At 52.5% G+C, this 15,836-nt stretch overlaps 1 protein-coding gene across 1 annotated transcript; it reads left to right on the top strand.

The window, feature by feature from the left end:
* Positions 1–512: 512 nt before the first annotated feature.
* On the top strand, positions 513–10,715 carry FMOD (fibromodulin). The gene is made up of 3 exons (XM_044267644.1): positions 513–701; positions 3,416–4,403; positions 8,910–10,715. Exons 2-3 carry the CDS (start codon positions 3,425–3,427, stop codon positions 9,059–9,061), a joined length of 1,131 nt encoding a protein of 376 aa, XP_044123579.1. The 5' UTR covers positions 513–701; positions 3,416–3,424; the 3' UTR covers positions 9,062–10,715.
* Positions 10,716–15,836: the final 5,121 nt, after the last annotated feature.

Raw genomic sequence — 15,836 nt, 5'->3', positions numbered from 1 at the left:
TGATGCAGGCACGCGGTAAGTGATCCATGAAGGTGAGCTCCCCTTCTTTTCCATCAATTCCAAAGGAGGAGAGAAACCCTGCAGCCCAGGCAGTCTACATGGGTAAGGGGTAGAACTGGAGCCCGAGCCGGCTGTCCTGTGTCGTGCACTGTGCCGGCTCGTGCACTGGTCTAACCCCCTGCACAGAGGGGAGGCGAGGAGGCCGAGTGGTCCTGGCCCTCTGGGGTGACACATAGGTTGCTGAAACAGTTAAGATGGCCTCTTCCCCAATCCTGGCCCTCCCGAGCCCTGCATCTGCCCTTGTGGGTTTAATGAGAAAGCCAGACACTTGGTAAGAGACTGTACAAATACCTTCCAGGGCGCCACTAACTCACTCAGCAGAAAGAGACCCGGAGCTGCCAATGCTTTAGGGAAGATAAGTGAGTGGAAAGAAGGTGGTTTTTCTAACGTCAGGCAGACGGAAGGATTTTGCTTGGTTGAGTGTGAGCTCCGCCCCCGCAGCAGAGCCGAAAAAGCCAGGATCCGGCCTCCTCAGTCCCTCTCTTCACAATATTTGATTAGGAATTTGGGGGCGGGACCCTGGCCTGGCACAGACCCGCACACTCTCAGTAGACACTCTGTCTCTCTCTCTCTCACACGTTCTCCAACCCAAGGAGGCCAGACAGAGGGACGTGGTCACTCTCTGAAAGGTTCAACTGGCGGTAAGTTTAGTCATTTTACTTCAGTTTTTGTCCCTTGTAGTTCCATAATGGGAGGAAAGGGAAGGGCAGGGGCTTAGGGAGAAAGGCTCAGAGGGAGGAGCTGTTCTTTCTCCCATCCGGACCATGACCCCAGGATGCTGGAGAGGCACAAAGGGGAGTAGAAGGAATGTGCTACCTCGGTCCTACAGTTCCTTTCTGGTTGTTGGGGAAAGGGGCTCCCCTTCTCAGGCATGAAAAAGGGGAGGACCAGGTATCTAGAGAAGCCAGCCCTGTCCCACTGGTACTCATAATCCCACCATCTGGCCTGTGGGCCGATGATGGAAGCTGAGTGCTATTACAAGGGAAGGATGTGGGGGGCCAGAGTGTGTGTGTGTGTGTGTGTGTGTGTGTGTGTGTGTTGCTGGGATGAAGGAAAAGAATAAAGAGAAGTGCTGAGACACAACCATGTTCAGGGAGCATGAAGGAGGGTCTAATCCAGCACAGGGGATGACTTCCGGTCTGACCTCCTCAACCCTGATAGGAGGGAAGGATCGTTCTCCAGAGTGGAGAAGGGAGAGGACAGCATTAGCTCCTGAGTCAGCTCCCTCCCCACAGCTCAGAGAGCACCAATCCCGGAAACTTTCCACCTCACGAAACTCTGAGCACAGGAAGGTCTCTGCCATTAGAGTGGGCAGGGGGGCTTCAGAGCAGATGACTGTGGGCCAACACTGCTGATGGAGCAGAAGAGAGAAGCAAGCCCCCCATGCAGCCCTCTCAGCTGTCATGGCTCCTGAGGAGAGGCCAAAGCAGGCAGGAGGCACGGCCCCTAGAAAGCTGGGTCTTGAAGAGGAAGGTGGCTCTCGTCGGCCAAGATGCCAGCTCTGGAAGGAGAAATGGAGACAGAGGCTCACTGTGCCAGCCTCCAGACAGCCACCCTGGTCCTGCAGCAGTCCAGGGCTGTGCATGGAAAAATGCACTGTTGGCAGTGGGCCGCTCCATCCGTCTTCTCTCCTGGCCGGAGCCAGGGCCCAGCCAGCATGCCCAGGCAGTGGGCAGTTGGGTTGGCTTCTCAGAAACACTGTGGGCTCTTTGTCTGAGGCCTGAGGCTGCTTGAGGACGAGCCAGGTGCCTCTCCCCTGCAGCCCAGAGGCTAATGGAATGAAGGAGGCCGACGGGACTTACTTTCAGGAAACAGAGAGGTCTGCGGCCTGGGAGGCAGGGTGGCAGAGGTGACTAGTTTGAGTGTCACAGTCAGGGTCTTTCCCATCATTGGACTTGATGTTGACTTTCAGGTTCCTTTCTTTCCTCTGTCTCCAGTGGCCAACCCCAGTAGGCCCAACAGCAAGGTGAGGGATATATGTGACCCTTCCACGACCAGGAAAGGCTCTAAGGTTCCTCTGTCCAAGGGTGACACTCACACCTCTGGAAGGTTCCCATTGCTCCCAAGGGCTATCCAGTGCCTTGGCTATAGGTATTCAGAGTAGGTTGACCAGTAGGGCTCCTCATCTTCCATACCTTCGGCTTTCCTCCCAAATGTGGGCACCAAACCCACATTTCTCTCCATGCCTGCCCTGTTCTTATCTCACTAGCACAGCAGCTCGAGGTGACAGATTGCAGGTGCTGGGGGGCAAGAGGGTTGGTCATGGAGGCTGGTGATCCATATGTCATCACAGGTAGCCCAGGATGGGAGAGGGGATGCCAGACTCCCATTCCAAAGCACGTTCTCTTGGGTATACTCAAGTGTCTTCAATTCCTATTCCATTTTTCAGTGTTCTTCATTCATTTCTTTGGGTCTGCATGGCTCTAGCGTAATGTCCATGGGGGAGCAGGAGGGAGGCTAACAATTTACTAGATACCACGGAAGCCAAGTGCACTGACTCAGGCTCCCCAAACTCAGTACTCACCCTAGAAGACAATGCCACACCTGGTGCCAATGTCCCCATTCCGGTGGGGGGTACTGTCGCTGTTTCATGAAGACCCTGGGCCCTCCAAGTGGCACGTATAGCCGCAGACTGCCAACCAGAGAGTGCTCTCCCCCAGCAGATGGCTACCCACACTGACACTCTGGAAGGTAGCCCAAGACTTGCGGTGACTCCCGGCGGACCACACCCCTCCCCAAAGCCTAGAAACCAGAAACCCCCACCCTGTCCAAGAGACCAAAAGATCTTCCAGGAGTAGTTCAGATCTTCCCACCTGAGATCTCAAGATGCTTCTGGAGGTTTCCCAGAGATAGGGAAAGGACTAGAGGGCTTTTTCTTTGGACTCTTGGAAAATCTTAAGATTCCCAGGGAGTCCAAACTGAATGGGAATTCAAGTCTGAAGAGCACGCACCACCACCACTGCCCCCCGCCGAAGATGAATGCTGGGGCTTCCCAGCTCTCCCAACAGAACCTTCATGTTGCTAGAGGCTCCTAAGGACCTGCCCCTTGAAAAAAAAAAATACAGTGCACCCCGTTCAAGTTCCTTCTCATCTCGAAGGCTCTGCTTCTGTGACTCTGTGAGCAGGGCAAAATGTACCCAGCTCCCCCAGGGAGCCACAGGCCACCTGGACCATGTGTTCAGAGCTGGCAATGGGAGGGCGAGGCGTGCGGGAAGTGGGCAGGACTCCCTGTCCCAGGAGCCTGCTGCAGAAGTTAGATGGGATTGCTCACAGCCCAAGGCTCTCCTCCCTGCTGCCCTGCCTCCCTGCTGTCTCACTCATGCTTGCCTGCTCTGCTCTCTCCCCCTTCTTGCAGAGAGACAAAATGCAGTGGGCCTCCCTCCTGCTGCTGGCCGGGCTCTGTTCCCTCTCCCAGGCCCAGTACGACGAAGACCCCCACTGGTGGTTCCACTACCTCCGCAGCCAGCAGTCCACCTACTACGACCCCTATGAGCCCTACCCGTACGAGCCCTATGAGCCCTACCCCTACGGGGTGGAGGAAGGCCCAGCCTATGCCTACGGCTCTCCGCCCCCTCCAGAGCCCCGTGACTGCCCCCAGGAGTGCGACTGCCCCCCCAACTTCCCCACGGCCATGTACTGTGACAACCGCAACCTCAAGTATCTGCCCTTCGTCCCTTCCCGCATGAAGTACGTCTACTTCCAGAACAACCAGATCTCGTCCATGCAGGAGGGCGTCTTCGACAACGCCACTGGGCTGCTCTGGATTGCCCTCCATGGCAACCAGATCACCAGCGATAAGGTGGGCAAGAGGGTCTTCTCCAAGCTGAGGCACCTGGAGAGGCTCTACCTGGACCACAACAACCTCACCCGGATGCCCGGCCCCCTGCCTCGATCGCTGCGGGAGCTCCACCTTGACCACAACCAGATCTCGAGGGTCCCCAACAATGCTCTGGAGGGTCTGGAGAACCTCACGGCCTTGTATCTCCAGCACAACGAGATCCAGGAAGTGGGCAGCGCGATGAGGGGCCTCCGGTCCCTGATCTTGCTGGACCTGAGTTACAACCACCTGCGGAAGGTGCCTGACGGGCTGCCCATAGCCCTCGAGCAGCTCTACCTGGAGCACAACAACGTCTACTCCGTCCCCGACAGCTACTTCCGGGGGTCCCCCAAGCTGCTGTATGTGCGGCTGTCCCACAACAGTCTCACCAACAACGGCCTGGCCTCCAACACCTTCAACTCCAGCAGCCTCCTTGAGCTTGACCTCTCCTACAACCAGCTGCAGAAGATCCCCCCGGTCAACACCAACCTGGAGAATCTCTACCTCCAAGGCAATAGAATCAATGGTGAGACCCTCACAGAGGGGAGTGGGGAGTGTCTATCTGTTTCATTGGAAAAAAACCCATTGTGAGTGCTAGCAACAATGCGAAAGACACAGAAGTAGGGGGGCCAGAGAACACAAAGGAAGCCACCAGCAATCCACGCCCCACCCCTGTCCAAGAGGTCCAACATGGCACGCCCCTAGATCAAACAGCAATGCTGGGAAAATTCTGGGAGGTGGGGGGGTTTGGCTTGGAAGAGATTTCCCAGAAGAGGTAAGCTTTGTTCTAAGTTTTGAGAGCTAAGTGAGCGCGGGCTGGAGGCAGGGGACAAGGCCATTCTGAGAAATGGGAATGTCACAGAGGAACTGATCATTTAATGGGTCACCTGCAGGGAACAGCCAGGAACTCCGTGTGTCTGAGAGGAGGGCCTTGGGTGTTGAGTAGCAAGGAGAGATGAGAACAGCTCCTAGAGAGGGGGATTTAAGCTGAACTTCCAAGTCCATCTTGGGAGGAAGGTGGGCTGTTAAGAAACTGTGGCTTTCCTTTTCATTCACTGACCCGGAAGAGGAGGAGCTCTGTTTCCACACGCTCTATCCCTGCCTCTACAGCCAGCCTTGTGTTTGGCTATTTATTTGTTTTTTTAAACAGAGCAGCTGTTGGATAAGAATGTGCAGCCTCTCTGAGCCGAATGAGGCACTTGTTCTGGTCCATTCTCCCTGGAGTACAAGGAGCCCCTGGTAGGGGGGCAGAGGTTCCCCCTAGGGTGCCAGGGGTTCTATCACCACAAAGCCCTGGGGCAGTTGGCAAAGACACAGGCCTGCTGTCTTCCAGAATGCTTAAAGGAATCAAAAGTGCTGCCTCTGCCTCTTAGGACTGAAATACTCATTTTGGGTAGAATGATCTAGTTGATTTTCAGCTCTGTGTCAGGAACTTGTGTTCAGAATGTGTTTACATTACCCCAGGGTCTCTGATGTTGGAGTCCCAGCTGGAAGGTACCGAGCCTTCCTCGGCCAGCCAAGTCCTCCTTTCCCTGGGAAAGGACTCACTACGGACCCCTGGGCAAAGGGCTTTGAAGCAGAGCCTGCTGTGAGCAAAGGGCGCTGTCAAAACACTGATGGGGACTGAGCCTTCATCCCCTCCCGTCCCCTCTCTCTCTCCTGGTGCTCAGGGAACAGATCAATCATTCAGCAAGACAGAAACAGGCTGAACAGCCCATTCAGCTGTCCCAGAGGTCGACAGCAGGGTGGGCGAGGTATGGAGGTGTTTGGTCCTCTGTTGGAAGTGCAAGACACCTTCATGGGCACCCAGACAGTTTTATATGTAAAGTCTCTCTTTTTTGGTGGGAAGGGGATGGTCTTATTCCCAAGTGGGCCAGTGCTTTGGGATATCTCTGAGATGTTGCATGCTGGAAAGGGCTTGACATTTACTCGTGGTTGTCCATTATCCCACCCAGCAGTCACCTGTCACCCTACTCCGAATCCGGGAGGACTGTCACATCAGAAAGGTCACATTATGTGCTGTGTTTGACCCCAAAGATGTGCCAGCAAAGAGCAGCTGTCATGGGAGAGAACCCATTAGTTATTGCCTGATGATACATAGTCAGAGAAAGGTGGGGCGGGAAGGGCTCAGTCAGGGCACCCTGTCAGCGCCTGCCTCCACAAACAGCTCATCTGCCACTCAGATGCCGGGGAGGGGTGCCCCTTCACAAAGCTCTGTGGAACGTAAAACCACTTCAGTTAAGTGTCCCAAGGTCTTGCAAGAAAGTTCTCCATGAAGTCAAACGTTCAGTGTCTCCCCCAAATCCCTTCTTGTGTCATTGAAGCCAGATCCCCTGATCTAGTTATCATTTAGTCTCTCTGCCAGTCTGATTTTGAAGCAAAATAACACCACTTCCTGCACTTAATTTGTCTTAAATTAGCAAATCAAAACACAGAAGGTGCTTGGTCCAGGGACTGGTACATAACTGAGGAGCCAGACACAATAACCAGGACTAGCTTCTCCTCTCCTTGCCGCTTGGAGTTGACAGGCATAGTCCTGTTTTTTTGACTTCTTGCATTGTGAAGTTGGGGACACCGAGAAGGAGTGGCCATCTCTCCAGGCCACGCAGGCTATGTAGGGAAAACCCTGAAGGCTGGCCTTCAATATCCAAGGACCTGGCACCAGGCTTCTCTGTCTGAGACAGTGAGGACTCTCTCTCTGATTCAGAGCACCAGCAGGAAGGACAGTGCCCCAAGCTAGCCCCCTCTCCTGGGATGTCCTCCCACAGCCAGTGGGGGTCGGGGGGGGGGGAACTTAAGCAGTCCTCTGAGGGAGGATCTAAACGGAGGGCAGGAACTAAAGGGTTTGCAGGGGAATCAAGCCAGTCCCCTGTCTCCCCCTTGCCTCTTCCATTAGCATCTCCCTCAGATTTTCCAGCTTGGCAATAGCAAGGGAACAGAGCTCGGAATGTTATTCAGTAGCTGTGGGATCCAAGGGAGCAGGGTGGGTACCCCAGGAGGAATTTGGAAAGACTTATGTCAGTATTTAATCTGGGCTGGAAAATGTCCTCCAGAGCCTCCAAGCAGAAGCCCTGTCCTCTTCATGAGCGTGGGGAGGGCAAACAGGGGCACAGTGCGCCGCTGTGTGGATGGAATCGATACACGGGGTGTGTCTAGCAGCCTCTAAGTACCCCCCATATTTGTATATATGCACAAGGATCCAGAATTTAGCAGACGGCCTGAGGGCCCAAGGCGGGGGTAGGGAATCCATCTAGAGCAGCCCGGAGTAGGAAATGAGCTAGAAGCTGACCCAGCTGACTTCTCAGCCCTCCCCGCTCTACCCTCCTCCATGGCTACCACAGGCACAGCCTCTGGCTTAAGCTATGCGCCCAACCTCCCCACTCAGAGGCAACTTAATCTACTTCCTGAGATCAGAAAGTATCCAAAAGATCTCCATCTTCCCCACACCCCTCCCATCACTACCCATTCCCCTCCTTATCGCCCCCCCACCCCGCCGCCTCCTCACGGCCCCACCACTGAACGCTGCCCACAGACAGGCATTTCCCATCTCCTCCCTTCTTCCCAGTTCAGTGTCGCATTATTCTTTCGGGCTGGATTTTCTGTCTTACGTTTGCAATGCAAGTGCATGGCAGTCTCCCCCCATCTCCTCTTGGTCAGGTCTTCTTTTTTTTTTTTAAGATTTATTTATTTGACAGACAGATCACAAGTAGGCAGAGAGGCAGGCAGAGAGAGAGGAGGAAGCAGGCTCCCCACTAAGCAGAAAGCCTGACTCAGGACTTGATCCCAGGACCCTGGGTTCATAACCTGAGCTGAAGGCATGAGACTTTAATCCACTGAGCCACCCAGGTGCCCCCTCTTGGTCAGTTCTTTAGAGAGACTGAAAACAATTGTTAGTGCTCATTGAAAAGCACTTTCCTTGCTAACGAGCTATTTAAGCTCCCACACTGTCTTCTTCCGCAACCTTCCCTTTCACGTCCATGGCCCATGACCGCACCCCCCAGGAGGCCATCCTCCTACCGCTCCTCCCATACCTCCTGGCCACCCTGGCAAGAAGCAGAGGAATGCCTCTGGTGGAAGCAAAGGCAAGCTCTGGGGCTGCCCCATGTTAGAAACTGCACTTGAGATGTAGCTCACCCACCCAGACACTAGGCTTCACCGGGAGCCCCTCTGGCAGGAGCGGGCTTCCAGAAGCCCTCAGGCACGGCGTGGAAGCTAGCTTTTCCTGGTGATTTGTGCTGTCCCTGCTGGCACTGTAGCTGAGCTCTTGGTGCTTTCCCCTCAAGTTCCTAACCCAGGAGACTTGAGACAGATTTGGCTAATATGTCCAAGAGGCCAACTAAAAGGAAAAGGGAAGAGTTTATGTTAAGCCCAAACAGAACTATTACATCTATTAAGATTATGTGGGTTTGGGGGCGTTATCTTTTAAAAGGGGGATGTCTTTTGAGATAAAAAAAAAAAAAATGAGGGTGAGCCATATCATATTAAACACAGGAGGCAAGGGAATTGTTTACTTGACTTTCGAGGTCCACGACAGCCTCATTTGTCTATGAATCTCCACCTACTTGAATCTCAGGACCTTGCTTATTCATTTGGCAGTACTGGGAATGGAGACATGCATCCCCTCAAATCTGCACGCAAGAACACTTGTCTCCCTGCCCAGGCTTTCTCTCTTTAATTTCCTGCCCCTTCTATCTGCGAAGTGTCAGGAAATATTCCGGATTTAGGTCCATCCATTTCCCCAGTCTTCCTTCCCAGAGCCATTCAGCAAAGTCCTTCGAAGCTGCTAAGGCTGGTCTTGGACTACCTTCTGCTTCCCCCTGCTGCCGCGCACATGGAGAGACCCCACTCCCGCCCTGGTGCTGCCCCCTAGCGGTGCCAGTCGGTATGACTCCGATCCCGAGGCCGCCGCCCCAGCCAGCCAAGTCTCACTCCAAGTGCTCAAGCCGCTTCGCAGTGGCTGAGCCGCCTCCCTGTGGATCCGGGGCCCTGATCCGCGCTTCTCCCACCCACCCCGCTCCTCCTGTCCCCACAGAGTTCTCCATCAGCAGCTTCTGCACCGTGGTGGACGTCATGAACTTCTCCAAGCTGCAGGTGCTTCGCCTGGACGGGAACGAGATCAAGCGCAGCGCGATGCCGGTGGACGCGCCCCTCTGCCTGCGCCTTGCCAGCCTCATCGAGATCTGAGGGGCCCTTGCACGGGGCACGGGGCCGGGGGGGGGCCCCCACGCCCCACTGCATTTGGCTTGATGGTTTGGTTTGGCTTTTGCTGGAAGGTCTGGGACAGACCAAGTGACAGAACTTCATGGGCTCCCTCTGTAATCTTCTTCCCTGTAGGCGGGGTCAGGCGGGGTCAGGGGACAAGCAGCCTTTTCCTGAGGGACATGGCTGCAGCTCTCTTTCCAGGACAGACGCGGTAGCAGAGGAAGTCATCCCTGGAAGTCCCAACCCCAGACAGTTCTTCCCAACAATCTGGCGTCATGAACTGTACAAGTCGCTTGGGCAACCGCACGGAGCGTGCTTTCCCCGCTATCCCTAGCCAGGCCGGGGGGCGGGGGTGCGATTCCTCTGGGCTGCTTCTCAGTGCTCCTCGGAATATACCTCTTGCCCAGCTGCCTCCTCCTTCACCCTCCTCATCCACTCAGCCTTGCCCCCCAACACACCCCTTCTGTGCCTTAGGCAGAAGCATGAGAGCCCAACGCGCGTGGCCCCTCAGCCCTGTGGCCTTGCAGAGAAGTCACACTAGTGTCTGGAGGGAGGGAAATCAGGAGTCACCTCTACACCTCCCAAAGCTCACTCCTTGAAAGCCACCAGCCCGGAGGGCACCGGTTTGATCACAATATTCAGGGACTGGTATGGGAGGAGGCACCCAGCCTGAGGCTTTGATACACAGAGGGGCTATATTTCAGCAGATGGGAAAGGAAAGGCCAGACCTTACTTACATCAGCATCCCTAACAGGGCGAAACGTCCCTATTCGGCTGAATTGAGGAAGAAGCCCCCCGAGGTCCACCTTGCCCCACACCCTCTGCTTGTTCCCAGCCGCTCCTTACTCGGGTCCTTATCCTCCAAGGCACGTGGTTCCCGAAGCATGAGAAAGGTAGTGTGTCCTCTTCTCTTATCCAGGCTGAAAGGTCTACATCCTGATGGGAGAAAAACAGACTCCAGCCAGCCCTGCACGAGCCCGGCTAGCCCAAAGGAGGGCGCTGTGGTCCAGTTGTGTTCATTGATTTGTCGTGAGGCCACAGTTCATAGTGAGAGCTCTGGCTGGAGATGATTTTTGGGTCTAGGAAGCCTGGGCCAGGCAGCCAGATCTGGCCCGTGCGGAGTATGACACCCTCTGCTTTCACATCTCTGAGCTACACCCTCATTACTGAAGATGCCTTTTGCTTTATAGCTTGGCTGGAAAGCAATTTCTTCTTCCCATGTCTGAAAGGTAATGTTGCTGGGGGTGTAAGCATCCTACTTCTTCCGGCACCACTGGGATGGAGCCAACTGGGCAGTCAGGCACAGGGACTCCCTGAGGACAGCTAGCCATAGCCTGGACCCTTGCCCAGATGCCATCAGATTCCTGATACAGTGTATGCTTCAAAGCAGCTTCCCTGAGAAGTGCAGGGGAGGATCCCTGGACTATGTTCTTGGCTCCAGACTCAAAAATCCACAAAAGCCAAACCAGCTCATTTCAACAAAGGAGCTCTGATGTGGGGGGCAAGGCTGTCCCCGCCCCAGGCTCTTCAGAAAGCGTCTGCATGTGAACGCCATCATGCCTCTATAAAGGATCCTTATTACAGGAAAAGCATGAGTGGTGGCTAACCTGACCAATAAAGTTATTTTACGATTGCATCTGCAAGAGCGGAGTCATTTAAGGCACACACGGAAGGGTTACTTTAAGGGAACCTAGTGGGTCACATAAGTCTCGGACGGAAGAGCCCCTTTTCTCAACTTTTCTGCTTGCGCAGTGGTAGCTAGGGGGTTTAAAAAAAAAAAAATCACCTGTCTAAACGTTTAAGGTAGCAAACGTTGTGTTCCTAAAGTTCTTCCTGTAGTCTAACTTCCATCCTGCTAGCTGCACATTTCCTTCCATTTGGTCCCCCAGGAGGTAAGGAACAACTGGGTTTTGTATTTTGTTTTGTTTTTTTTCATTCATTGTTAACATTTTTCTCCCTGGGCCTTCCTCCCTGCTCCCTCCTCAAGCCAGGAATTCTGGGGCTGGAGGGTCCGGAGTATTGTTGTCTTAACTGCTCCTGCCCTCTACTGGTCACTGTGCAGAACTGAGGGTCGTCCAAGGCGATGCAGCCTGCTTAGGCTTGGAAGAGGAACAGCCAAAGACTCTCTCCTCTTTCATCCAAGCTCTCTGGAAAGCCCTAAAGTGCCAGGTGCTTAGCAGATGTTACAGAAGTTAGGGGGACACACTAGCCTGGCACTAGGGACAGTCCGCCATTTTCGAAAAGGGAGATCACCACAACTGATACTTATTGAGCTGAATATATTCCCTACCGAATATGTACTAATACATTCTGTGAAATTCCATACCGAGACAGCTTCTCATGCTACAACCCCATCTTCAGCCAGAGTGAACAACCTTGATCCTTCGGAGCAAGAGTTAGGCAGGAACGGGAGGGGGTACAAAGATGGGAAGGAAATCACAACTGCAGGTGCTTTTCAGGGAAGGAAGCATCGAGGCCAGGATCTGACCTCTGGCCTGTCAGTTTTGTCATCCTGTGTCCCCTGTGCTGGGCCTGACCTTTCCACCTCACTGGTGTAAGCAGGTCTACTAGGAACACAGAGGGGCTTTGGTGAACCAAGGCCATCTAACTTAACTGCTGGTGTACCGAAATCCATTCTGCTAGCATTCACAGTCCCTTCACGAATTTTCCAACCGAAATGTACTCTCCACCAGTGCATGAGTATCCTCGGGCAGACACAAAAACCATGGCACAAAAAAAATTGTGGGGAGACCATGTGGTTACAAACTGAGAGAGGGCTGTGAAGGACATGAGCTATACAGGTCTGCGTGCGGATGATCAAGGAGGCTGACCTAGACTGGCAGTCCAGGGGCAGATAACAGATAAGGAGGGAGAGCACCAGTATCTAGATGGAGAGGTGGGAGGGGCGGTGCAGGAGAGGTAAGGTCAGGTATAAACTCCTTAAACGGGGGAAGCTTCCGAGTCACTGAATGATGGCGAAGATGGCTGGAGCAGAGGTGGAAGGAGAGGGTTTCAAGCTGCAGGGATATGTGGACAGGGGTAAAACCACCCACTGCCTCTGTTTCTCTTATTTCCGATCCAAGTACCTAGAATTAGTACCCAAACCCGGTAAAGGTGTGCCTTACGATCTCGCAGTTCTAATGTCCAGCCACTAGTGGGCATCATCTCACTTTGTACCATCAGAGCCTTTTCTGAAACTTTTTAAGGCTTCAAACCACTCCACTTCTCCCAACTGCTTGGATCAGCTGGTCCTCAGCCCCACTGGACACCGACAAAAAATCCAGGCACCAGAAGGTACTGTGTAACCAAAGAATCTTGACCCTTGTGTGCTGTGGACCCTTCGGCAGGCTAGTGAAACTGCGGAACTCTTCTCAAAATGTTTTTAAAGGCATAGAATACATAAGGTTTTGAAGGAACCCAGTTGCATTGAACACAGTTATCAAAATAGAAAATATACAGGTTTTTTTATATGGTATATATGCTTGTTTATTAATGCAACAAATGGCAAGATCTAGCAATGGGTCTAATTCATTTGGAAGTACTGATGAACATAAATGACATTTTGAACTATTTCCAATAATTATAATATGACATAAAAATACCTGTGATTTCAGCTGGTGATAAAACCTTAGGGACCGGAGCGCCTGGTGGTTCAGTGGGTTAAAGCCTCTGCCTTCGACTCAGATCATAATCCTAGGTCCTGGGGAGCCTGCTTCCCTGCCTCTCAGTCTATTTGTGATCTGTGTCTGTCAAATAAATAAATAAATAATCTTAAAAAAAAAAAAAACCCTCAGGGACCACTAATATCGCAGTGGTTTGTTACCTTTGTAATGGGCGGGAATGTTACATTTCAGTTAGCTGTGTGAAAAATCAAAATATAGTATTTTCTCACCCAAGTTCCCAAATCCCCTCTAAGTTAAGCCCTGGTAAGAGAGGCAAAAGATGAATCATAGAAGAAAGGCAAGAAAAGAACGTACATATGGTCTTTTCTCTCCATGAGCATAGCTCAGTCACTCAAGAAATGTTTATCGTGTGCAAAACCCCAAACCAGCAAAGGTCAATAGTTAGTGCATTTAGTATACAAAGTCTCCTGGTCCTTGCTGTGGAATTTGGTGAAGCTGGTAGTAACTAAATGTATTTTGCTTAGCCATTTAAAAGACTATTAATTTGAGAACATTTGAAGTAGGTATTTTTTTTAAGACTTTATTTATTTATTTGAGACTTTAAGTGCCAAATGAAGTATATGAACAAAATGTCTCTTTGTTTTGTTTTAAGAGGAAGAAATGGTTAGGGTTGAGTGGCCAGGAAAGCTGTAGGAGCAGCCCCAGGCACCCTCTCCCCCTGGGGCGGGAAAAGTGGGTGGGGGGTGGGACCGAAGATCTCCTTTCTTCAGTAGTCAGGCATCCATTCCACAAGCAGTCTCCCAGCAGTCCGGAGGAGGGTCTACTCTTGAAAGCGTGTCATCAGGAGAGTCAGCATCCTGGGGAGACCTCAGAAAGTCCTCTGCCTCAAACAGACAAATGGAAGCTGGCAGACACGGTTCCCATCACTGACGGAGTCCTTGGGGTGCCCCAGGCCACCATGTTGTGCCCAACGAGAGCAAACACAATGATCAATCCCATGGCAGCGTGAGTTTCCAGAGCAGCGATCCTTCCCGGAAACTAGACAACGCGCTGGTGACAGAATCCACAGGTGTTTTGAGAAGGACTGCCACGAGACACTGGCTGCCGCGTGGGACCTGGAAAGGCTGAACTGGACAAAAGGACCAAGTGCCTGCTGCCTGGTCGTGCTGGGCTCCAGCAGGAACTGCAACGCTAAAGTGAAATGAGCAGCTCCACCTGGGTGGCCGGGTGGCCAGCTATGCTTAGAGGAGAAAGAACAGAATTACACTTGACCCAGTTTTAGAGATCATAACAGGAAATGGGTCAGAGTCCCAAGAGGAGGTAAGAAGACCTATCTACCTAAGCAAAAGCATCCCAAAGCAGGTGGGGTTAGTGTTGAACCCTCTTGCCACCCAGCAGCAGTAAACATTGTACTCCAGTAGTGCCCCACGTCTCCACCCCTTGTCATATGGAGCCGTGGCCCTTGGCGACATAAGACTGTGAAGATAGGCCAGGACGGTAACAGATGTGTGCCCGGCTTAGTGGGCAGCTCCGGAAGCTGATCTGAGTCAGATACTAGGGCCAGCAAGGGCAGGAAAGGGTAGGGAAAGCTATTTCACGGAAGGAGCCACAAAACCCGAGTCCCAAAATAGAACTAGATATGGTTCTATGTGGTCAGGGTGGCAGGGACACAAGCAGCTTGAAGACCAGGAATAAAGGTGACCCAGGAAGATGGGGAGGGAGCACTATGGCAAATGGGCAAGCCCTGGTGACTAGCCCAGGGCAAGTGTCCGGTGGGGTCTCCCGGCCTGTCCTCACACGTGGAGGCTCACAGCCCTTCGGCACCTTGGAAATATGAAAAGTATTTCTCATTGGGCATTTCTCATTAGCCTCAATGATCATGTTTTCTTTTATGTATGTGTGTATGTATTTGAGAGCACAGTGAGTGAGAACATGAATGGAGGGGAGGGGGGCAGAGGGAGAGGGAAAAGCAGGCTCCCTGCTGAGCAGAGAGCAGGACCCTGAGATCATGACTTGAGCCAAAGGCAGATGATTAACCAGTGGAGCCACCCAGGTGCCCCAGCATGAAACAATTTTTTAAAATTTGTTCATTCTTTTGGATTTCGGGAGTCGAGAAGGCCAGGATCAAGGTGCCACGAGGGCTGTGCTTCCTCTGACGGCTTTGGGGAAAGAATCCTTCCTTCATGCTTCCGGCTTCTGGCTCCCCTTTTCCTCGGCTTAGGGCAGCTCCACTCTGACCTCTGCTTACCTCCATCCTCACATGTTTTTCTCCGTATCTGTCTCTGTCTCTTAGTCATTGGATTTAATTCATAATGATCTCATCCTGATCCCTATTTGTTTCCAAATAAGACCATTTTCTAAGATTCTAGACAGACATGAATAATCTGGGGGTACTCTATTCAATCCATTATTTCATCTAAAGGGGACTCCCCAAAGGCAGACTAGAAGAGCTTCCTACAGGATGTCAGACAGATGTTTCCAGGGGCTTGGGGATGGACGACCAGGCAAACACTAAGACCCAGGCAGCACAGACCAGGTGCTGGGGATGAAATCCTGAAGACCGCAAAAGCAGTCCAAGGTAGGCATCACATATGCACCAAACCAAACAACAGAGCAAAAGAAAGGGGACATATTTCTGGGTTGGTATAAATAGAAAACAAAGCAATCTAAAATGTCTCCAGGGTTGCCAAATATTCCCTGAGGGCCGAAAGCACCACCCTGTTAAGAACCACTGGTGTGCACGCCCAGGAGGGAACGGCCGACTGTGAAGTCGGAGCCCGTTACCGCCACCAGATGCCGTCAGCCTGGTCTCCAAAGCGCCCATACAAAAATGTACATTCTCACCGATGGTCCATGACAGCACCCACTTCCCCACATCCCATAAGGCCAAATACTGCTTCAGACCTGAGTTATTTTGACAGTCTGATGGGGGAGACTTGGTACTGATTTTCATTTTAATTAGGACAGCCCAGCTTTTATTTTCAAAGATGATAGCAATTACACGGACCTACTCTTCCTTGGAAGTTAGGATGAGACTTTTGGGGGGTAATCCCAAAATCTGCTGAACCTGGAACCTTCCTGCCAAGCGTGAGCAACAGAACGGGTCCTTCACCCTGTTGCAGACCAGCCTTCCC

The sequence above is a fragment of the Neovison vison genome, chromosome 10 (genome assembly GCF_020171115.1).
Source record: "Neovison vison isolate M4711 chromosome 10, ASM_NN_V1, whole genome shotgun sequence".
In the NCBI taxonomy this organism is placed as follows: domain Eukaryota; kingdom Metazoa; phylum Chordata; class Mammalia; order Carnivora; family Mustelidae; genus Neogale; species Neogale vison.
Note: the sequence above shows the minus strand (reverse complement) of the source record. Positions and strands in the feature narration are given on the sequence as shown.

Excerpts from the sequence above, each read along its gene's own strand:
- FMOD (XM_044267644.1), top strand. The coding sequence starts at position 3,425 with ATGCAGTGGGCCTCCCTCCTGCTGCTGGCCGGGCTCTGTTCCCTCTCC. Across the intron at positions 4,404-8,909 it reads CCAAGGCAATAGAATCAATG|AGTTCTCCATCAGCAGCTTC; the intron begins GTGAGACCCTCA and ends CTGTCCCCACAG.